General features: G+C 45.7%; 1 protein-coding gene across 1 annotated transcript in view; it reads right to left on the bottom strand.

Annotated features, from left to right (window-relative positions):
* The window catches only part of LOC124031255 (collagen alpha-1(VII) chain-like), a 131,643-nt gene that overhangs the window by 13,782 nt on the left and 93,650 nt on the right, over positions 1-24,211 (bottom strand). The window contains exons 90-111 of the mRNA XM_046342308.1: positions 21,884-21,919; positions 21,441-21,500; positions 21,246-21,290; positions 21,095-21,130; positions 20,966-21,001; positions 20,820-20,879; positions 20,343-20,468; positions 20,173-20,244; positions 19,384-19,419; positions 19,236-19,295; positions 19,081-19,125; positions 17,905-17,940; positions 17,736-17,771; positions 17,505-17,561; positions 17,269-17,340; positions 17,093-17,164; positions 16,778-16,813; positions 16,472-16,552; positions 13,096-13,149; positions 12,447-12,500; positions 12,246-12,308; positions 12,056-12,118 (exon numbers count right to left, since the gene is read on the bottom strand). Of these exons, the coding sequence (XP_046198264.1) occupies positions 12,056-12,118; positions 12,246-12,308; positions 12,447-12,500; positions 13,096-13,149; positions 16,472-16,552; positions 16,778-16,813; positions 17,093-17,164; positions 17,269-17,340; positions 17,505-17,561; positions 17,736-17,771; positions 17,905-17,940; positions 19,081-19,125; positions 19,236-19,295; positions 19,384-19,419; positions 20,173-20,244; positions 20,343-20,468; positions 20,820-20,879; positions 20,966-21,001; positions 21,095-21,130; positions 21,246-21,290; positions 21,441-21,500; positions 21,884-21,919 (1,236 nt within the window). The remainder of the gene's footprint in view (positions 1-12,055; positions 12,119-12,245; positions 12,309-12,446; positions 12,501-13,095; positions 13,150-16,471; positions 16,553-16,777; positions 16,814-17,092; positions 17,165-17,268; positions 17,341-17,504; positions 17,562-17,735; positions 17,772-17,904; positions 17,941-19,080; positions 19,126-19,235; positions 19,296-19,383; positions 19,420-20,172; positions 20,245-20,342; positions 20,469-20,819; positions 20,880-20,965; positions 21,002-21,094; positions 21,131-21,245; positions 21,291-21,440; positions 21,501-21,883; positions 21,920-24,211) is intronic.

Here is a 24,211-nt window from a genome sequence, read left to right as displayed (position 1 = left end):
CTTAACATCAGCTGGTGGATAAACAGCAATGGGTGTAACATCAGCTGGTGGATAAACAGCAATGGGTGTAACATCAGCTGGTAGATCAACAGCAATGGGTGGAGCATCAGCTGGTAGATCAACAGCAATGGGTGTAGCATCAGCTGGTAGATCAACAGCAATGGATGTAACATCAGCTAGTGGATCAACAGCGATGGGCTTAACATCAGCTGGTGGATCAACAGCAATGGGCTTAACATCAGCTGGTGGATAAACAGCAATGGGTGTAACATCAGCTGGTGGATAAACAGCAATGGGTGTAACATCAGCTGGTAGATCAACAGCAATGGGTGGAGCATCAGCTGGTAGATCAACAGCAATGGGTGTAGCATCAGCTGGTAGATCAACAGCAATGGATGTAACATCAGCTAGTGGATCAACAGCGATGGGCTTAACATCAGCTGGTGGATCAACAGCAATGGGCTTAACATCAGCTGGTGGATTAACAGCGATGGGTTTAACATCAGCTGGTGGACAAACAGCGATGGGTGTAACATCAGCTGGTGGATCAACAGCGATGGGAGTAACATCAGCTGGTGGATCAACAGCGATGGGGGTAACATCAGCTGGTAGATTAACAACAATGGGTTTAACATCAGGGGTAGATTAACAACAATGGGGGTAACATCAGCTGGTAGATTAACAACAATGGGTTTAACATCAGCGGGTAGATTAACAACAATGGGGGTAACATCAGCTGGTAGATTAACAACAATGGGTGTAACATCAGCGGGTAGATCAACAGCAATGGGTGGCTGGTAGATCAACAGTGATGGGTGTAACATCAGTGGGTAGCTCAACAGTGATGGGTGTAACATCAGTGGGTAGCTCAACAGTGATGGGTGTAACATCAGCGCGTGGATCAACAGCGATGGGTGCAACATCAATCAACAGCGATCAACAGTGATGGGTGTAACATCAGCGGGATCAACAGCGATTGGTGTAACATCAGTGAGTAGCTCAACAGCGATGGGTGTAACATCAGTGGGTAGCTCAACAGTGATGGGTGTAACATCAGCGCGTGGATCAACAGCGATTGGTGTAACATCAGTAGGTAGCTCAACAGTGATGGGTGTAACATCAGTGGGTAGCTCAACAGTGATGGGTGTAACATCAGTGGGTAGCTCAACAGCGATGGGTGTAACATCAGTGGGTGGTAGCTTAACAGCGATGGGTGTAACAGCGATGGGTGTAACATCAGCTGGTGGATCAACAGCAATGGGCTTAACATCAGCTGGTGGATCAACAGCAATGGTTGTAACATCAGCTGGGGGATCAACAGCAATGGGCTTAACATCAGCTGGTGCATCAACAGCAATGGGTGTAACATCAGCTGGTGGATCAACAGCAATGGGCTTAACATCAGCTGGTGGATAAACAGCAATGGGTGTAACATCAGCTGGTGGATAAACAGCAATGGGTGTAACATCAGGTGGTAGATCAACAGCAATGGGTGTAGCATCAGCTGGTAGATAAACAGCAATGGGTGTAACATCAGCTGGTAGATCAACAGCAATGGGTGGAGCGTCAGCTGGTAGATCAACAGCAATGGGTGTAGCATCAGCTGGTAGATCAACAGCAATGGATGTAACATCAGCTAGTGGATCAACAGCGATGGGCTTAACATCAGCTGGTGGATCAACAGCAATGGGCTTAACATCAGCTGGTGGATCAACAGCGATGGGCTTAACATCAGCTGGTGGATCAACAGCGATGGGAGTAACATCAGCTGGTAGATTAACAACAATGGGTTTAACATCAGCGGGTAGATTAACAACAATGGGGGTAACATCAGCTGGTAGATTAACAACAATGGGTGTAACATCAGCTGGTAGATCAACAGTGATGGGGGTAACATCAGATGGGGGATCAACAGCGATGGGCTTAACATCAGCTGGTGGATCAACAGCGATGGGCTTAACATCAGCTGGTGGATAAACAGCAATGGGTGTAACATCAGCTGGTGGATAAACAGCAATGGGTGTAACATCAGCTGGTAGATCAACAGCAATGGGTGGAGCATCAGCTGGTAGATCAACAGCAATGGGTGTAGCATCAGCTGGTAGATCAACAGCAATGGATGTAACATCAGCTAGTGGATCAACAGCGATGGGCTTAACATCAGCTGGTGGATCAACAGCAATGGGCTTAACATCAGCTGGTGGATAAACAGCAATGGGTGTAACATCAGCTGGTGGATAAACAGCAATGGGTGTAACATCAGCTGGTAGATCAACAGCAATGGGTGGAGCATCAGCTGGTAGATCAACAGCAATGGGTGTAGCATCAGCTGGTAGATCAACAGCAATGGATGTAACATCAGCTAGTGGATCAACAGCGATGGGCTTAACATCAGCTGGTGGATCAACAGCAATGGGCTTAACATCAGCTGGTGGATTAACAGCGATGGGTTTAACATCAGCTGGTGGACAAACAGCGATGGGTGTAACATCAGCTGGTGGATCAACAGCGATGGGAGTAACATCAGCTGGTGGATCAACAGCGATGGGGGTAACATCAGCTGGTAGATTAACAACAATGGGTTTAACATCAGCGGGTAGATTAACAACAATGGGGGTAACATCAGCTGGTAGATTAACAACAATGGGTTTAACATCAGCGGGTAGATTAACAACAATGGGGGTAACATCAGCTGGTAGATTAACAACAATGGGTGTAACATCAGCGGGTAGATCAACAGCAATGGGTGTAACACCAGCTGGTAGATCAACAGTGATGGGTGTAACATCAGTGGGTAGCTCAACAGTGATGGGTGTAACATCAGTGGGTAGCTCAACAGCGATGGGTGTAACATCAGTGGGTAGCTCAACAGCAATGGGTGTAACATCAGCTGGTGGATCAACAGCAATGGGCTTAACATCAGCTGGTGGATCAACAGCAATGGTTGTAACATCAGCTGGGGGATCAACAGCAATGGGCTTAACATCAGCTGGTGCATCAACAGCAATGGGTGTAACATCAGCTGGTGGATCAACAGCAATGGGCTTAACATCAGCTGGTGGATAAACAGCAATGGGTGTAACATCAGCTGGTGGATAAACAGCAATGGGTGTAACATCAGGTGGTAGATCAACAGCAATGGGTGTAGCATCAGCTGGTAGATAAACAGCAATGGGTGTAGCATCAGCTGGTAGATCAACAGCAATGGGTGGAGCGTCAGCTGGTAGATCAACAGCAATGGATGTAACATCAGCTAGTGGATCAACAGCGATGGGCTTAACATCAGCTGGTGGATCAACAGCAATGGGCTTAACATCAGCTGGTGGATCAACAGCGATGGGCTTAACATCAGCTGGTGGATCAACAGCGATGGGAGTAACATCAGCTGGTAGATTAACAACAATGGGTTTAACATCAGCGGGTAGATTAACAACAATGGGGGTAACATCAGCTGGTAGATTAACAACAATGGGTGTAACATCAGCTGGTAGATCAACAGTGATGGGGGTAACATCAGATGGGGGATCAACAGCGATGGGTTTAACATCAGCTGGTGGATCAACAGCGATGGGCATAACATCAGCTGGTGGATAAACAGCAATGGGTGTAACATCAGCTGGTGGATAAACAGCAATGGGTGTAACATCAGCTGGTAGATCAACAGCAATGGGTGGAGCATCAGCTGGTAGATCAACAGCAATGGGTGTAGCATCAGCTGGTAGATCAACAGCAATGGATGTAACATCAGCTAGTGGATCAACAGCGATGGGCTTAACATCAGCTGGTGGATCAACAGCAATGGGCTTAACATCAGCTGGTGGATAAACAGCAATGGGTGTAACATCAGCTGGTGGATAAACAGCAATGGGTGTAACATCAGCTGGTAGATCAACAGCAATGGGTGGAGCATCAGCTGGTAGATCAACAGCAATGGGTGTAGCATCAGCTGGTAGATCAACAGCAATGGATGTAACATCAGCTAGTGGATCAACAGCGATGGGCTTAACATCAACTGGTGGATCAACAGCAATGGGCTTAACATCAGCTGGTGGATTAACAGCGATGGGCTTAACATCAGCAGGTGGACAAACAGCGATGGGTGTAACATCAGCTGGTGGATCAACAGCGATGGGAGTAACATCAGCTGGTGGATCAACAGCGATGGGGGTAACATCAGCTGGTAGATTAACAACAATGGGTTTAACATCAGCGGGTAGATTAACAACAATGGGGGTAACATCAGCTGGTAGATTAACAACAATGGGTGTAACATCAGCGGGTAGATCAACAGCAATGGGTGTAACATCAGCGGGTAGATCAACAGCAATGGGTGTAACATCAGCTGGTAGATTAACAACAATGGGTGTAACATCAGCTGGTGGACAAACAGCGATGGGTGTAACATCAGCTGGTTGATCAACAGCGATGGGGGTAACATCAGATGGTAGATTAACAACAATGGGTTTAACATCAGCGGGTAGATCAACAGCAATGGGTGTAACATCAGCGGGTAGATCAACAGCAATGGGGGTAACATCAGCTGGTAGATCAACAGCAATGGGTGTAACATCAGCCGGTGGATCAACAGCAATGGGCTTAACATCAGCTGGTGGATCAACAGCAATGGGTGTAACATCAGCTGGTGGATCAACAGCAATGGTTGTAACATCAGCTGGGGGATCAACAGCAATGGGCTTAACATCAGCTGGTGCATCAACAGCAATGGGTGTAACATCAGCTGGTGGATCAACAGCAATGGGCTTAACATCAGCTGGTGGATAAACAGCAATGGGTGTAACATCAGCTGGTGGATAAACAGCAATGGGTGTAACATCAGGTGGTAGATCAACAGCAATGGGTGTAGCATCAGCTGGTAGATAAACAGCAATGGGTGTAACATCAGCTGGTAGATCAACAGCAATGGGTGGAGCGTCAGCTGGTAGATCAACAGCAATGGGTGTAGCATCAGCTGGTAGATCAACAGCAATGGATGTAACATCAGCTAGTGGATCAACAGCGATGGGCTTAACATCAGCTGGTGGATCAACAGCAATGGGCTTAACATCAGCTGGTGGATCAACAGCGATGGGCTTAACATCAGCTGGTGGATCAACAGCGATGGGAGTAACATCAGCTGGTAGATTAACAACAATGGGTTTAACATCAGCGGGTAGATTAACAACAATGGGGGTAACATCAGCTGGTAGATTAACAACAATGGGTGTAACATCAGCTGGTAGATCAACAGTGATGGGGGTAACATCAGATGGGGGATCAACAGCGATGGGCTTAACATCAGCTGGTGGATCAACAGCGATGGGCTTAACATCAGCTGGTGGATAAACAGCAATGGGTGTAACATCAGCTGGTGGATAAACAGCAATGGGTGTAACATCAGCTGGTAGATCAACAGCAATGGGTGGAGCATCAGCTGGTAGATCAACAGCAATGGGTGTAGCATCAGCTGGTAGATCAACAGCAATGGATGTAACATCAGCTAGTGGATCAACAGCGATGGGCTTAACATCAGCTGGTGGATCAACAGCAATGGGCTTAACATCAGCTGGTGGATAAACAGCAATGGGTGTAACATCAGCTGGTGGATAAACAGCAATGGGTGTAACATCAGCTGGTAGATCAACAGCAATGGGTGGAGCATCAGCTGGTAGATCAACAGCAATGGGTGTAGCATCAGCTGGTAGATCAACAGCAATGGATGTAACATCAGCTAGTGGATCAACAGCGATGGGCTTAACATCAGCTGGTGGATCAACAGCAATGGGCTTAACATCAGCTGGTGGATTAACAGCGATGGGTTTAACATCAGCTGGTGGACAAACAGCGATGGGTGTAACATCAGCTGGTGGATCAACAGCGATGGGAGTAACATCAGCTGGTGGATCAACAGCGATGGGGGTAACATCAGCTGGTAGATTAACAACAATGGGTTTAACATCAGCTAGATTAACAACAATGGGGGTAACATCAGCTGGTAGATTAACAACAATGGGTTTAACATCAGCGGGTAGATTAACAACAATGGGGGTAACATCAGCTGGTAGATTAACAACAATGGGTGTAACATCAGCTGGTAGATCAACAGCAATGGGTGTAACACCAGCTGGTAGATCAACAGTGATGGGTGTAACATCAGTGGGTAGCTCAACAGTGATGGGTGTAACATCAGTGGGTAGCTCAACAGCGATGGGTGTAACATCAGTGGGTAGCTCAACAGCAATGGGTGTAACATCAGCTGGTGGATCAACAGCAATGGGCTTAACATCAGCTGGTGGATCAACAGCAATGGTTGTAACATCAGCTGGGGGATCAACAGCAATGGGCTTAACATCAGCTGGTGCATCAACAGCAATGGGTGTAACATCAGCTGGTGGATCAACAGCAATGGGCTTAACATCAGCTGGTGGATAAACAGCAATGGGTGTAACATCAGCTGGTGGATAAACAGCAATGGGTGTAACATCAGGTGGTAGATCAACAGCAATGGGTGTAGCATCAGCTGGTAGATAAACAGCAATGGGTGTAGCATCAGCTGGTAGATCAACAGCAATGGGTGGAGCGTCAGCTGGTAGATCAACAGCAATGGATGTAACATCAGCTGGTGGATCAACAGCGATGGGCTTAACATCAGCTGGTGGATCAACAGCAATGGGCTTAACATCAGCTGGTGGATCAACAGCGATGGGCTTAACATCAGCTGGTGGATCAACATCGATGGGAGTAACATCAGCTGGTAGATTAACAACAATGGGTTTAACATCAGCGGGTAGATTAACAACAATGGGGGTAACATCAGCTGGTAGATTAACAACAATGGGTGTAACATCAGCTGGTAGATCAACAGTGATGGGGGTAACATCAGATGGGGGATCAACAGCGATGGGTTTAACATCAGCTGGTGGATCAACAGATGGGCATAACATCAGCTGGTGGATAAACAGCAATGGGTGTAACATCAGCTGGTGGATAAACAGCAATGGGTGTAACATCAGCTGGTAGATCAACAGCAATGGGTGGAGCATCAGCTGGTAGATCAACAGCAATGGGTGTAGCATCAGCTGGTAGATCAACAGCAATGGATGTAACATCAGCTAGTGGATCAACAGCGATGGGCTTAACATCAGCTGGTGGATCAACAGCAATGGGCTTAACATCAGCTGGTGGATAAACAGCAATGGGTGTAACATCAGCTGGTGGATAAACAGCAATGGGTGTAACATCAGCTGGTAGATCAACAGCAATGGGTGGAGCATCAGCTGGTAGATCAACAGCAATGGGTGTAGCATCAGCTGGTAGATCAACAGCAATGGATGTAACATCAGCTAGTGGATCAACAGCGATGGGCTTAACATCAGCTGGTGGATCAACAGCAATGGGCTTAACATCAGCTGGTGGATTAACAGCGATGGGCTTAACATCAGCAGGTGGACAAACAGCGATGGGTGTAACATCAGCTGGTGGATCAACAGCGATGGGAGTAACATCAGCTGGTGGATCAACAGCGATGGGGGTAACATCAGCTGGTAGATTAACAACAATGGGTTTAACATCAGCGGGTAGATTAACAACAATGGGGGTAACATCAGCTGGTAGATTAACAACAATGGGTGTAACATCAGCGGGTAGATCAACAGCAATGGGTGTAACATCAGCTGGTAGATCAACAGCAATGGGTGTAACATCAGCTGGTAGATTAACAACAATGGGTGTAACATCAGCTGGTGGACAAACAGCGATGGGTGTAACATCAGCTGGTTGATCAACAGCGATGGGGGTAACATCAGATGGTAGATTAACAACAATGGGTTTAACATCAGCGGGTAGATCAACAGCAATGGGTGTAACATCAGCGGGTAGATCAACAGCAATGGGGGTAACATCAGCTGGTAGATCAACAGCAATGGGTGTAACATCAGCCGGTGGATCAACAGCAATGGGCTTAACATCAGCTGGTGGATCAACAGCAATGGGTGTAACATCAGCTGGTGGATCAACAGCGATGGGGGTAACATCAGCTGGTAGATCAACAGCGATGGGGGTACCATCAGCTGGTAGATCAACAGCGATGGGTGTAACATCAGCTGGTAGATCAACAGCGATGGGGGTAACATCAGCTGGTAGATCAACAGCGATGGGGGTAACATCAGCTGGTGGATCAACAGCGATGGGGGTAACATCAGCTGGTGGGCAAACAGCGATGGGTGTAACATCAGCTGGTGGATCAACAGCGATGGGGGTAACATCAGCTGGTAGATGAACAACAATGGGTTTAACATCAGCGGGTAGATATTTACATTTACATTTAAGTCATTTAGCAGACGCTCTTATCCAGAGCGACTTACATCAACAGCAATGGGGGTAACATCAGCTGGTAGATCAACAGCAATGGGTGTAACATCAGCTGGTGGATCAACAGCAATGGGCTTAACATCAGCTGGTAGATCAACAGCGATTGGTGTAACATCAGCTGGTAGATCAACAGCGATTGGTGTAACATCAGCTGGTAGATCAACAGCGATGGGCTTAACATCAGCTGGTGGATCAACAGCAATGGGCTTAACATCAGCTGGTGGATCAACAGCGATGGGCTTAACATCAGCTGGTAGATCAACAGCAATGGGTGTAACATCAGCTGGTGGATCAACAGCAATGGGTGTAACATCAGCTGGTGGATCAACAGCGATGGGGGTAACATCAGCTGGTAGATCAACAGCGATGGGGGTAACATCAGCTGGTAGATCAACAGCGATGGGGGTAACATCAGCTGGTAGATCAACAGCGATGGGGGTAACATCAGCTGGTGGATCAACAGCGATGGGGGTAACATCAGCTGGTGGACAAACAGCGATGGGTGTAACATCAGCTGGTGGATCAACAGCGATGGGGGTAACATCAGCTGGTAGATTAACAACAATGGGTTTAACATCAGCGGGTAGATCAACAGCAATGGGGGTAACATCAGCTGGTAGATCAACAGCAATGGGTGTAACATCAGCTGGTGTATCAACAGCAATGGGCTTACCATCAGCTGGTGGATCAACAGCAATGGGTGTAACATCAGCTGGTGGATCAACAGCGATGGGGGTAACATCAGCTGGTAGATCAACAGCGATGGGGGTAACATCAGCTGGTAGATCAACAGCGATGGGTGTAACATCAGCTGGTAGATCAACAGCGATGGGGGTAACACCAGCTGGTAGATCAACAGCGATGGGGGTAACATCAGCTGGTGGATCAACAGCGATGGGGGTAACATCAGCTGGTAGATCAACAGCAATGGGGGTAACATCAGCTGGTAGATCAACAGCGATGGGGGTAACATCAGCTGGTAGATCAACAGCAATGGGGGTAACATCAGCTGGTAGATCAACAGCGATGGGGGTAACATCAGCTGGTGGATCAACAGCAATGGGGGTAACATCAGCTGGTAGATCAACAGTGATTGGTGTAACATCAGCTGGTAGATCAACAGCGATTGGTGTAACATCAGCTGGTAGATCAACAGCGATTGGTGTAACATCAGCTGGTAGATCAACAGCAATGGGTGTAACATCAGCTGGTGGATCAACAGCAATGGGCTTAACATCAGCTGGTGGATCAACAGCGATGGGCTTAACATCAGCTGGTGGATCAACAGCAATGGGCTTAACATCAGCTGGTGGATCAACAGCGATGGGGGTAACATCAGCTGGTAGATCAACAGCGATGGGGGTAACATCAGCTGGTAGATCAACAGCAATGGGTGTAACATCAGCTGGTAGATCAACAGCGATGGGGGTAACATCAGCTGGTAGATCAACAGCGATGGGGGTAACATCAGCTGGTAGATCAACAGCGATGGGGGTAACATCAGCTGGTGGATCAACAGCGATGGGGGTAACATCAGCTGGTAGATCAACAGCGATTGGTGTAACATCAGCTGGTAGATCAACAGCGATTGGTGTAACATCAGCTGGTAGATCAACAGCAATGGGTGTAACATCAGCTGGTGGATGAACAGCAATGGGCTTAACAGCGATGGGCTTAACATCAGCTGGTGGATCAACAGCAATGGGCTTAACATCAGCTGGTGGATCAACAGCGATGGGCTTAACATCAGCTGGTAGATCAACAGCAATGGGTGTAGCATCAGCTGGTAGATCAACAGCAATGGGTGTAGCATCAGCTGGTAGATCAACAGCAATGGATGTAACATCAGCTGGTGGATCAACAGCGATGGGCTTAACATCAGCTGGTGGATCAACAGCAATGGGTGTAACATCAGCTGGTGGATCAACAGCAATGGGGGTAACATCAGCTGGTGGACAAACAGCGATGGGTGTAACATCAGCTGGTAGATCAACAGCGATTGGTGTAACACCAGCTGGTAGATCAACAGCGATTGGTGTAACATCAGCTGGTAGATCAACAGCAATGGGTGTAACATCAGCTGGTGGATCAACAGCGATGGGCTTAACATCAGCGTGTGGATCAACAGCAATGGGCTTAACATCAGCTGGTGGATCAACAGCGATGGGCTTAACATCAGCTGGTAGATCAACAGCAATGGGTGTAACATCAGCTGGTGGATCAACAGCAATGGGCATAACATCAGCTGGTGGATCAACAGCAATGGGTGTAACATCAGCTGGTGGATCAACAGCGATGGGGGTAACATCAGCTGGTAGATCAACAGCGATGGGGGTAACATCAGCTGGTAGATCAACAGCAATGGGTGTAACATCAGCTGGTAGATCAACAGCGATGGGGGTAACATCAGCTGGTAGATCAACAGCGATGGGGGTAACATCAGCTGGTAGATCAACAGCGATGGGGGTAACATCAGCTGGTGGATCAACAGCGATGGGGGTAACATCAGCTGGTAGATCAACAGCAATGGGGGTAACATCAGCTGGTAGATCAACAGCGATGGGGGTAACATCAGCTGGTGGATCAACAGCAATGTGGGTAACATCAGCTGGTAGATCAACAGCGATTGATGTAACATCAGCTGGTAGATCAACAGCGATTGGTGTAACATCAGCTGGTAGATCAACAGCGATTGGTGTAACATCAGCTGGTAGATCAACAGCAATGGGTGTAACATCAGCTGGTGGATGAACAGCAATGGGCTTAACATCAGCTGGTGGATCAACAGCGATGGGCTTAACATCAGCTGGTGGATCAACAGCAATGGGCTTAACATCAGCTGGTGGATCAACAGCGATGGGCTTAACATCAGCTGGTAGATCAACAGCAATGGGTGTAGCATCAGCTGGTAGATCAACAGCAATGGATGTAACATCAGCTGGTGGATCAACAGCGATGGGCTTAACATCAGCTGGTGGATCAACAGCAATGGGTGTAACATCAGCTGGTGGATCAACAGCGATGGGGGTAACATCAGCTGGTGGACAAACAGCGATGGGTGTAACATCAGCTGGTGGACAAGCAGCGATGGGTGTAACATCAGCTGGTGGATCAACAGCGATGGGGGTAACATCAGCTGGTAGATTAACAACAATGGGCTTAACATCAGCGGGTAGATTAACAACAATGGGGGTAACATCAGATGGTAGATTAACAACAATGGGTGTAACATCAGCGGGTAGATCAACAGCAATGGGTGTAACATCAGCGGGTACTTTTGGTAAATGTATGTGAATATTGATGTGTATAGTGTGTATCGATGTGTATAAAAGGGCTCATCTGAGCACAGCGGAGGCTGCTAAGGGGACAGCTCATAATAGCTGAAAAGGAGCTAATGGAATGGCATCAAACACATGGAACCCATGCGTTTGATGTATTTGATACCATTCCACTGATTCCACTCCAGCCATTACCACGAGCCTGTCCTCCCCAATTAAGGTGCCACCAACCTCCTGTGTCTCAGCATGACTCCCTGTCAAAATGAAGGTTAAATAAAACAAAATCAGTTTTCATCAGACCTTATATACAGTACAGCTACAGTCAGTGGTCAGCTAGCGGTTTTGCTGTGGTCACATTCATAGTATTAGAGGTGCACTTTGAGTGGATTCAGTTGTGGTTAAAGACTCACTCTTTCACCCTTCTCTCCCTGAGTTCCTTTGGGCCCCAAGACTCCATCCAAGCCTCGGTCACCCTACAAAACACACAGGCATGTAGTTACACACCGACACACAGTACCCCTGATACATTTGGAAAGATATATATCACACATAATCAAGTGCGCACACGCGCACACACACAAACCATACATAGACTAATACCTTGGGTCCGATCAATCCCTCCTTGCCTGCGGTTCCAGTGGCCCCTGGAGAACCCAATTCTCCCTGAAACACAGATACAACAACACCTGATAACATGTCCACACTTGGCTGATACAGTTTTAATACTAAATTCCAGATATTAGTCTCAATGGTGCACTGTTCAGAGCCCTCTAAACTTGTACTTCATGGGATGTTTCTTACCTGCTCACCTTTCCTTCCAGGCAACCCTGACCGCCCATGGATCCCTGAATCTCCCTGATTACAGAAAGAGAAAGAAAGGGTAAAAACATTCAACAACATTAAAAAGTCCAATAGTATTCTGTTCTGTATGTAGTCCACGTCCACTATAGCCAGGTCATTAGAAAGACACACCATGGTGCATCCACACTGTTTTCCCCCTACTGTTAATCTTATACAATTTCCTTATTAACATGTAAAGGGAAAGAGGTCATAGTTACAGTGGCTATGAAACGCTTTCATCACAAAACTCACCATGCAACTCCCATAAAGACCCCTCAGGGATAAATAAAGTGAATTAAATTGAACTTCCTGTCATACATTTCTTCCCCTCATCTCTCTCTCTCTCTCTCTCTCTCTCTCTCTCTCTCTCTCTCTCTCTCTCTCTCTCTCTCTCTCTCTCTCTCTCTCTCTCTCTCTCTCTCTCTCTCTCTCTCTCTCTCTCTCTCTCTCTCTCTCTCTCTCTCTCTCTCTCTCTCTCTCTCTCTCTCTCTCTCTCTCTCTCTCTCTCTCTCTCTCTCTCTCTCTCTCTCTCTCTCTCTCTCTCTCTCTCTCTCTCTCTCTCTCCCTCCCTCCCTCCCTCCTCCCTCCCTCTCCCTCCCTCCCATTGTACCTTTTCTCCTTTCGGGCCGTCCGATCCACACGCCCCCTTTGATCCTCGGTCGCCCTGGAAATGATCAGTTAGTTAGTCAGTTAGAGAGGCAGATGAGGGGCCCTGTCAGTCACAGTGGGACAAACTACTCCAAACTGCCAATTCAGACAGAGAGTTTATACTGTACACACATTGACAGTCCTTTCAAACCAAGCCTAACGAAAATAACCCCTCATTTACAAGGTGACTCATCAACAACTGTCACTTACTTCAACGGTTGCCAATACCAACCAGCTAGTGTAAGTCGCTCTGGATAAGAGCGTCTGCTAAATGACTTAAATGTAAATGTAAAACCGGTGTGTGTTGTGTGAAGGTCAGAATTTTTTTTTAGGGGGTAGATCAGCTTTAATATTGAGCATAGATTGTAGCTTCCATCAAGGTACTTGTATGCATAATCTCCAATCCCCCAGACATTTGAGGTTAATTTTTACTTTATTTTTTAAATGAAATATACACACACACACACACACACACACACACACACACACACACACACACACACACACACACACACACACACACACACACACACACACACACACACACACACACACACACACACACACACACACACACACACACACACACACACACACACACACGTTCCAAAGTTTGGGGTCATTTAGAAATGTCCTTGTTTTTGAAAGAAAATACAATTTTTTTGTCCATTAAAATAACATCAGATTAACAATGTCTACACTGTATTTCTGATCAATGTTGTAAATGACTATTGTAATGGAAATGGCTGATTTGTTTTATGGAATATCTACATAGGCATACAGAGGCCCATTATCAGCAACCATCACTCCTGTGTTCCTATGGCACGTTGTGTTAGCTAATCCAAGTTTATCGTTTTAAAAGGCTAATTGATCATTAGGCTAATTGATCATTAGCAATTATATTAGCACAGCTGAAAACTGTTGTTCTGATAAAATAATAAATAAAACTGGCTTTCTTTAGACTAGTTGAGTATCTGGAGCATCAACATTTGTGGGTTCGATTACAGGCTCAAAATGGCCAGAAACAAAGAACTTTCTTCTGAAACTCGTCAGTCTATTCTTGTTCTGAGAAATGAAGGCTATTCCATGCGAGAAATTGCCAAGAAACTGAAGATCTCGTACAACGCGGTGTACTACTCCCTTCCCAGAGCAGCGCAAACTGGCTCTAACCATAATAGAAACAGAAGCGGGAGGCCTAGAAGGCCAGCATCCTGGAGTCGCCTCATGGGGTCACTTAGAAATGTCTTTGTTTTTGAAAGAAAAGCACAAAGAAAGACAAATCACACACAGAACGAGCTGTTTCTCAAACTGGGGCCTCCCACTCCTCTTTCTATTCTGGTGAGAGCTGTGAGATGTTACCACTCTTCCACCAAGGCACCTGCAAGTTCCCAGACATTTCTGGGGCGAATGGCCCTAGCCCTCACCCTCCGATACAACAGGTCCCAGATGTGCTCAATGTTATTGAGATCCGGACTCTTCGCTGGCCATGGCAGAACACTGACATTGCTGTCTTGCAGGAAATCACGCACAGAACGTGCAGTATGTCTGGTGGCATTGTCATGCTGGAGGGTCATGTCAGGATGAGCCTGCAGGAAGGGTACCACATGAGGGAGGAGGATGTCTTCCCCTGTAACGCACAGCGTTGAGATTGCCTGCAATGACAACAAGCTCAGTCCGATGATGCTGTGACACACCGCCCCAGACCATGACGGACCCTCCACCTCCGAATCCCACTCCAGAGTACATGCCTCGGTGTGATGCTCATTCCTTCGACGATAAACGCAAATCACCCCTGGTGAGACAAAACCGCGACTCGTCAGTGAAGAGCACTTTTTGCCAGTCCCGTCTGGTCCAGCGACGGTGTTTTTTTTTGCCCATAGCCAATGTTGTTGCCGGTGATGTCTGGTGAGGACCTGCCTTACAACAGGCCTACAAGCCCTCAGTCCAGCCTCTCTCAGCCTATTGCATACAGTCTGAGCACTGATGGAGGGATTGGTGCATTCCTGGTGTAACTCGGACAGTTGTTGTTGCCATCCTGTACCTGTCCCCCCCTTGATGAAGACCTGCGCAGGACCTCAGACTGGGGGCGAAGGTTCACCTTCCAACAGGACAATGACTCTAAGCACACACCCAATACAATGCAGGAGTGGCTTTGGGACAAGTCTGTGACTGTCCTTGATTGGCCCAGCCAGAGCCCGGACTTGAACTCGATCGAACATCTCTGGAGAGACCTGAATGTAGCTGTGCAGCAACATGCAGCCGTGATTGGGAGTCCCATAGGGCACCGCACAATTGCTCCAGCGCCATTCCGGGTTTGGCTGGGGTAGGCAGTCATTGTAAATAAGAATTTGTTCTTAACTGACTTGCCGAGTTAAATAAAGTTTTTATTTATTTTTTATTTAAAACGCTCCCCATCCAACCTAACAGAGCTTGAGAGGATCTGCAGAGAAGAATGGGAGAAACTCCCCAAATACAGGTATGCCAAGCTTGTAGCGTCGTACTGTAATCGCTGCCAAAGGTTCTTTAACAAAGTACTGAGTAAAGGGTCTGAATATTTATGTAAATGTGATACTTCAGTATTTAACTTTTTTATAAATGTGCAAAATTTCCCCAAATCAATTTTAGAATAAGGTTGTAACATAACAACATGTGGAAAAAGTCAAGGGGTCAGAATACTTTCACGAATGCACTGTAAAGGATGAGTAACTGGGTGATTTGTTGAGCATAATTGCTAGTGACAGATAAGGGGAAGTTGAAGGGGTTCTGATAGTATTGTGAGACTGAATGAGCTGTCTGATATTGTGCCGTCTGGATTAGTAATTTCTAAACCCAGATTATCATGCTGTGATTGTACTGCCGTTAGAGTGGCAAGGTCATGTGAAGGAAACACTGAACACATCTCAAAGTGTCCCTCAGACACACTTTGTTGTTACTTTAGAAGAGGACAGCGATTCACACAGTATACAGTAAGAAGGTTAGGGGTACTGAAAGCCTATTAGTCTGGCAGAATGCCACAAACACACAAATTATACTTCTAACCGTCATTAAAGGTATTTATAGACCATATGAGAATGAACGCATACTCTATCCTGGGCTATATCCAGCTGAATTTATACTAATCCTCCATTACGTAATGTCAATTTGGAGCCATTGAAGAGTTATGGCTGGCGGCATGATCTGGGAGGCTGGCACTGGAGCTTAGAGGACGTATCAAGTTTGGCACCAAACTTCTTCCAGTGGGGATGAACTCAAAGACTGTTCAAATACAATGACAGACACAAGTACCAGACACGTACACATACAGATGCATCACGCTGCACACACACAGACGTACAAACCTTAATTCCACGCATTCCAGTTATTCCCATGTCTCCCTTCTCTCCTCTAAAGCCTGGCATTCCATCTTTTCCTGGTGTACCCTGGGAGAAAAACACAATCAACCAGTCTTTTATCGATCAATAGGAGAGTGAATGGGGAGTTAGTCATAGGACCTGGAGTTTTTCCTGACCATGTGACCTGACCAGGAAGAACTTTAGATCCTAGTGATAGGCTATAATTAGGGCCCAGAGTTTTTCATGTCAGTTCATGTGGTCAAGAAAAAGTATATATTGTTTTCATAACTGAGGGTGACATGGGAGACTCACAGATTCTCCAGGTACACCAGGCAGGCCCGCCTCTCCCTACAGACACAAAGACAAACCCATTAGAACACTGCATCTGTACAACAGTCCCCTACAGCATCCAGTCTGAGCAATACAGTGTTCCTTTTCACAGAACATATTGTTGGGTGATGATCCATTATCACATGACGGGTGGGAGAATTGTGCAATGCAACCATTATACACACAAGGACATTCTGATAGTGATTTTGATATTGACTGACTATCGATGATATTGGTTCTGACATATATGACACAGTGATGATGAAAGCTTTGATAAAGATCAGGTGATGTCGTCACCTTCTGTCCTCCTGGACCTCTGGCCCCCTGGAACCCTGTAGAGCCCCTGTCTCCTGGCTCACCTCTCAGACCCTGTGGAGACACACAGTTATACTCCTGTTATTAATAGCCTCCTCCCAGAGCTGTTTGTGTTTTTGCCAACTCCAAGAATTGTTCATTGTCAAGCCCAACCTCACCTGCTCCCCAGCTGGGCCGTCACTGCCTTTCAAGCCTTTCTCCCCCTGCCCCCCTTTTGGCCCTCTGTCACCCTGATAAAGAAGAGAACAACAGTTGTAAATTACCACTACCCACACACACACAGATTAGCAGTGTGATAGTCAATACTTGGTGCTCTGAAGTATTTTTGTGATCAATTGTTTTATTAGATCAATAAATCGGTGCTGTGAGGTTGAGGGTTGAGAGGGTCACACACCGTCTCTCCTTTGTTACCCTTCTCTCCCGTAGGTCCTCCCACCAGGAGAGTATCGCCCTGCAAGGGAACAACATCATGGTCAGATAACTAGGTTTAAAAAAATTGTTTTAGAACTTTTATATTTTCACATTTTTATTTTCGTTGTCTCCCCTTTGCTCTTTTTCTGCACTTCTCTGTATTATTATACCACGTACACACACAATATTACTACTCATTCATTACAATTCATACCTTTTCTCCTTTGTCACCTTGAGGCCCCAATTCACCCTGAAATATATTGAGAGTAGGACTCACTAGGTAGGCATGTTAATTTGATTGACTATTTTACATGAGCAGAATGCTCAGGGGACAGAGAATGTTGGAAAATAAAGCTGTGGGGAATAATAGTCACAATATTCACCTTCTCTCCACTGCCTCCTTTGCCACCCGGAGAGCCCTAGTGAACACACACACACACACACACACACACACACACACACACACACACACACACACACACACACACACACACACACACACACACACACACACACACACACACACACACACACACACACACACACACACACACACACACACACACACACACACACACACACACACACACACACACTTAATCAAACAGAACACACAAAGGAAGAAAAACAATTATACTCCCACATGCACATCCTCACCAGCAATTGTCACCATTATGGTGTAAATCATCCAAAACTACAACCAATAGCTCTCTATACCCACCACAACTAGCATTCTCCTCTTGTATGAGAAATGAGTGTACTGAAATAGGTGAGTTCCTGTCTGTGTGTATGTCTCACCTGAGTTTAAAGTGCAATGCCATGGACACTCTACAGTACCAGGCCCCCTTCTGGAAGTTACCAGGCAACTAATGTGAGTCTGTCAGTATGGCCTTGATGAGAGCTAAGGTGAACAGGTTTAGTGGCCCTTGCCTTGGAGAACAGCCCTACTCTCAGTAACACTAATGCACAGGTAGCGACAGAGGACCAGGGGCCTGCTGGCAGCTTTTAAAGGAGCTATAGTCAATACAGAGACCTATCATTAGATCAAAGTGGAGGGTAGAACACACTTTAGGGAGCAATCTACTGCACTACTGTGCTCAGAGAAACAGGATATGTATACTCTATGCATGGTGGGATAATGAGCTTGACAGTAATGGATAAAGGTATAGTCGTGATGGAAACGATTTAAAGGTTTATGCATCATGCTGATGAAGATGATGAAGTCTTTTGCTTTCAGAACTTTTTCTTTCGTTTGGGCCCTTTCTATTTACTGAAGTACACTGCCCAAGCCACACAAACGTTTGAGCTCTATCTATGTTCACTTCAGCCTTCCCCCTTCTGTCATTTTCTCTCTCACTCTATTACGATGCATCAATATTGAGGGTTGGGGTAATCAATGACATCAGTAATAAACAGACAGAAACAAACATCATAGAACTCTGAGGCAATTATCAAGCACAAGACAGGTGGTAGAGTCACCCAATTAAGGTGCCACCAGCCTCCTGTGGTAGAGATACATGAGAGACAGACAGTGATGAAAGAAGAGAAGACAGACGTACCACTAGTCCTCTCTCCCCGTCCAAACCAGCTCGACCCTCCTCCCCCTGCAAACATCAGGCACACAAATCTGTAAATCCCCCAACACACACAACTCTACAATACAACACTGTCAAATATAGATACAATTCAAACTCAAATGGTGATGTGGTTTTACCCGGGGCCCTGGGTCTCCTCTCTCGCCTCTCAATCCAGGTACTCCTGCTCCAATCGCTCCCTAAAGAGGAAGATTAATGAGCAATCTCATCCTATTTGATAAGATATTATACAGTATGGAAGACATGTTTATCTCTTTGTTAACTCACCTTGTCCCCTTTGCCTCCAGCAGTTCCCGGTGTACCCTGGTAAGGAAAAACAGGTATCTGTTAGTGTTCATGTTCAGTATAACACAAACACACAAAGTCTTGCTCTCTCCTTGGTCCTCTGTAGCTCAGTTGGAAGAGCATGGCTCATGCAACACCAGGATAGTGGGTTCGATTCCCTGGGCCACCTATACAGAATAAGTATATGCATGCATGACTATAAGTCACTTTGGATAACAGCATCTGCTAAATCAAATGTCAAACATGGGGGCTTTACATTTGTCCTGCTTCAAACATGTACTGTACAAGTGTGTAACCTGTACTGGTGTGAAAAGGAAATGTGTTTTTGACCCTGGAGCAATTAGGGTTAAATGCCTTGCTAAGGGGCAGATCGACAGATTTCACCTAGCGGGCTCAGAGATTCAAACTAGCAACCTTGCGGTTACTGGCACAATGCTCTAACCGCTAGGCTACCTATAAGAAACTATCAGACCGTATACCATGGGTATGACAGAACATGTATTTCTACTGCTCTAATTACATTGGTAACAGTTTATAATAGCAATAAGGAACCTCGGGGGTTTGTGGTATATGGCCAATATACCACAGCTAAGGGCTGTATCCAGGAACTCTGCGTTGTGTCATGCTTAAGAACAGCCCTTAACCGTGATATATTGGCCATATACCACACCCCATCGGGCTTTATTGCTTAAATATATTATATATTTATTTGTCTTTCTCGCTCACACACACTCAATTAAGTCATCATGATGCAATGTAAAGGATACTTACAACTAGGCCGGTGGGTCCAGGGGGCCCAGGACCTCCAGGGGTCCCTGCCTGACCAGGAAAGCCTTGGAGACCCTGGAGATGAGACAACATAATCATACAACACAGAGTAGGGCTAACAAGACAAGACCACACCAGTCACCCAACAACCGTGGCGGTATAGGCCCTCTCACCCTGGGTCCTAGAGGTCCTGGGGGTCCTGGGGTTCCGTTCTCTCCTCTCAGGCCAGCCAGACCAGGGGTCCCTGCTATGCCACGGGCTCCTGGAGGACCTGCTGGGCCCGGGAGTCCTGTGTCTCCCTAAAACACAAACACACAGGGGTTCACATTCACTGTAGAAGAGCAGAAACGGATAAGTTTGCATATGTCCTCGACTAACCGGTGCCCCCGCACATCGACTCTGTACCGGTACCCCCTGTATATAGCCTCACTACTGTTATTTTACTGCTGCTCTTTAATTATTTGTTACTTATCTATTTTTTACTTAACACTTATTTTTTCTCTTAAAACTGCATTGTTGGTAAAGGGCCTATAAGTAAGCGTTTCACTGTAAGGTGTTGTATTCAGCTCATGTGATAAATAACATTTGATTTGATGAACATAGCTACATATGTGATTTGTGTTTATGAGAACGTTCAGTATGATAGTAACCTTTAACCCTTGAGGTCCCAGCTGACCAGGAGGCCCTGCCAGTCCGATGCCTCTCTCTCCCTGCAACACAAATCCTGTTAGTACTGTCACATGGTTAGCAGCCAGGGAAACACAGACACAAGGAATCAGCTGGTGATTTGCATTACCTTGTCTCCTTTAGGCCCTGCATGTCCTCTGCCCCCCTAAAAGAGACAACGTGGATAGAGAAGTAAGTAAGACTGACATCTGTTAGACATTAAATATTTGATATTACAAAATGTCAAAAGGTGACTCACATCTTCTCCAGGCTCGCCATTTTCACCAGCAGGGCCCTATTTCAACAAGACACAGAAACAGACAGACACACACACAATAATTTCCCTTATCACTGTCATAATGTAGTGTCTGTGAATGTCGACTAATGTTGTATTATGTGACATTACTCACCCTGTCCCCTTTGATGCCTCCAGGACCCTTGTCCCCCCTCTCACCCTAAAGGACAAACATTTTAGAAAAATACAACTTTAGAAACACGTGGTAACCCAGAAATCCCTAAACATTCGTATTCATGTTTGGTAATCTGTATAGTAAATGCCTGAATAATAGCTGATGTAAATAACTGGTTCAACCAAGCAGACCTACCCGTAGCCCTGGCAGCCCTCTCTCTCCCATTGTCCCAGATAAGGTCACACCAGCAGGTCCCTGAACCAATCACAACCAACAGACAGCCCATTACATTAAACTCTGTTCCATCCTATTCCATTGCACCTAGTTCCTCACGAATCACAGCCTACTTAGAGGGAGACAGGAAAGATGAGAGACAGTGTGCCGGATTTGAACCCACGCCAACATGGCATATGTGATTGTGCTCAGCGGCCCTAACCGCTAAACCACCCCGTACCATTCTGCTCTAGTCAAAGCCGTCTACAATATCGTCTGTTTGTTGGCCTATGATTCAGTATGGTGATTTACTGGTTCTGAGTTGTGTCTATTGTGCCTTCATACACTGGTTCAACAGGGCGAGGTTGTAGTCAACACTAACTGGATGTTACCACGACCGAATAGTAACCATGACAACCACTCACCTGTGCTCCTTTCACACCAGGGGGTCCTGCTACAGCCTGTAAAGGGGATGGATGGAGGGAGAAGTTGACGTGAAACTCAAACATCTGGATAAGGTTGTTTGAAAATTCACTGAAGATGGACAGCAATAGTAAAAAATTGAGAACTCCCACCCACTATGCTCTCAAAATAAATAAAAAATATTATGCTACTGTTTTGGCCTTTTGACCTTCATTAGAGCATCCCATGAACGGGAGTGTCATTTGGTTAGTACAGTACATCTCGTCCTTTCAAAAGCTCATATTTCTCCTGAACCGGCGAATGATGTGAATGCGTGTGTGTGGGTTTGTATTACTATCCTCATGGGTACCGGAAACCCCCAAAAGTCCATGCAAGGATTGTAAAACAAAGAACATTCCCCTTGTGAGGACATTTCCCAGGTCCCCATAAGGATAAAGCCTATTTTAGGCTTAGGGGTTATGTTTGGGTTTATGGGTCAGGTTTAGGAGTTGGGGTTAGATTTAGGGTTAGGTAAACAGGATATTGAATGGAAATAAATGTTTGGTTTCAACAAGGATACTAAACATATGCTGTGTGTGTGCGTGCATGCATGCATGTGTAGCACATGGGGATGTGTGAAACTTACTCCCTCAGCCTGAAATGTCGCCACTTTCGCAGCAGAATTGCTAGCTTTTCGCATGGCACTGACTGATAAGACACTTGAGGGGGAGGTCACTTGTGCTAGCAAAGTAAAGGTCCTGGATTTGATCCTTGGTAAGAGCAGCGTGACATCCTTTACAAGTGCACATACAGAATATGCTTGAGCATTGGTGTGTCATTGTATGCGTATGTTTACATGTGTCTCCGCCCTCCTATTCATGCCAATGATTACCTCTTCTTTGATTTGGAGAGACATTGTAAAAAGAGGATATGAGTCATGGCCATTTACAGTAAAGAAAAGAGGGATAAATGTGCAGCTGGAGCTTCTGAATGTATTACTTATCAGAGTCCACAATATGTACAGTCCACACAGCAGTGTTGTAGAATACTGGACCATTGGTTTTCATACTTTTAGATTTCTCAGGACAGGTAAAACAATTTCTCCAACCATCACCATATTCAAATGAATAGGGCTCCCCAGTGGCGCAGCGGTCTAAGGTAGAGGTCGACCAATTAAACGCCATGGTTGATTAATTAGGGCCGATTTAAAGATTTCATAACAAATCGGTAATCAGCCTTTTTGGATGCCGGTTATGGCCGATTACATTGCAATCCCTGAGGAAACTGCGTGGCAGGCTGACCACCTGTTATGCGGCTGCAAGGAGCCAAGGTAAGTTGCTAGATAGCATTAAACTTATCTTGTAAAAAACAATCAATCTTCACAATCACTAGTTAACTACACATGGTTGATGATATTACTAGGTTAATTAGCTTATCCTGCGTTGCATATAATCAATGCGGTGCCTGCTAATTTATCATCAAATCACAGCGTAATCAAACTTCGCCAAATGGATGATGATTTAACAAAAACGCATTCCCTACACAAATGTACCTAACCATAAACATCATTTAAAAAAAACAAATCTGCATATTTAGTTAAAATAAATCAATGTTAGCAGGCAATATTAACTAGGGAAATAGTGTCACTTCTCTTGCGCTCTGTGCAAGCAGAGTCAGGGTATATACAACAGTTTGGGCCGCCTGGCTCGTTGCGAACTGTATGACCATAATTCATTTGCCAGATTTGTACATAATTATGACATAACATTGAAAGTTGTGCAATGTAACAGCAATATTTAGACATAGGGTTGCCACCCATTTGATAAAATACGGAACGGTTCTGTATTTCACTGAAAGAATAAACATTTTGTTTTCTAAATTATAGTTTACGGATTTGACCATATTAATGACCAAAGGCTCGTATTTCTGTGTTGATTATATTATAATTAAGTCCATGATTTGATATTTGATAGAGCAGTCTGACTGAGCGGTGGTAGGCAGCAGCAGGCTCGTAAGCATTCATTCAAACAGCACTTTACTGCGTTTGCCAGCAGCTCTTAGCAATGCTTCAAGCATTGAGCTGTTTATGACTTCAAGCCTATCAACTCCCGAGATTAGGCTGGCAATACTAAAGTGCCTATAAGAACATCCAATAGTCAAAGGTATATGGTATAGAGAGAAATAGTTGACGCGTCATAATTTCTTTAATAATATCTACAACCTAAAACTACTTAACTGGGAATATTGAAGAACTGGGAATATTGAACCACCAGCTTTCATATGTTCTCATGTTCTGAGCAAGGAACTTAAACGTTAGCTTTTTTACATGGCACATATTGCACTTTTACTTT

The sequence above is a fragment of the Oncorhynchus gorbuscha genome, linkage group LG03 (genome assembly GCF_021184085.1).
Source record: "Oncorhynchus gorbuscha isolate QuinsamMale2020 ecotype Even-year linkage group LG03, OgorEven_v1.0, whole genome shotgun sequence".
NCBI classification, from domain to species: domain Eukaryota; kingdom Metazoa; phylum Chordata; class Actinopteri; order Salmoniformes; family Salmonidae; genus Oncorhynchus; species Oncorhynchus gorbuscha.
This window is presented reverse-complemented; position numbering and strand designations above follow the sequence as displayed.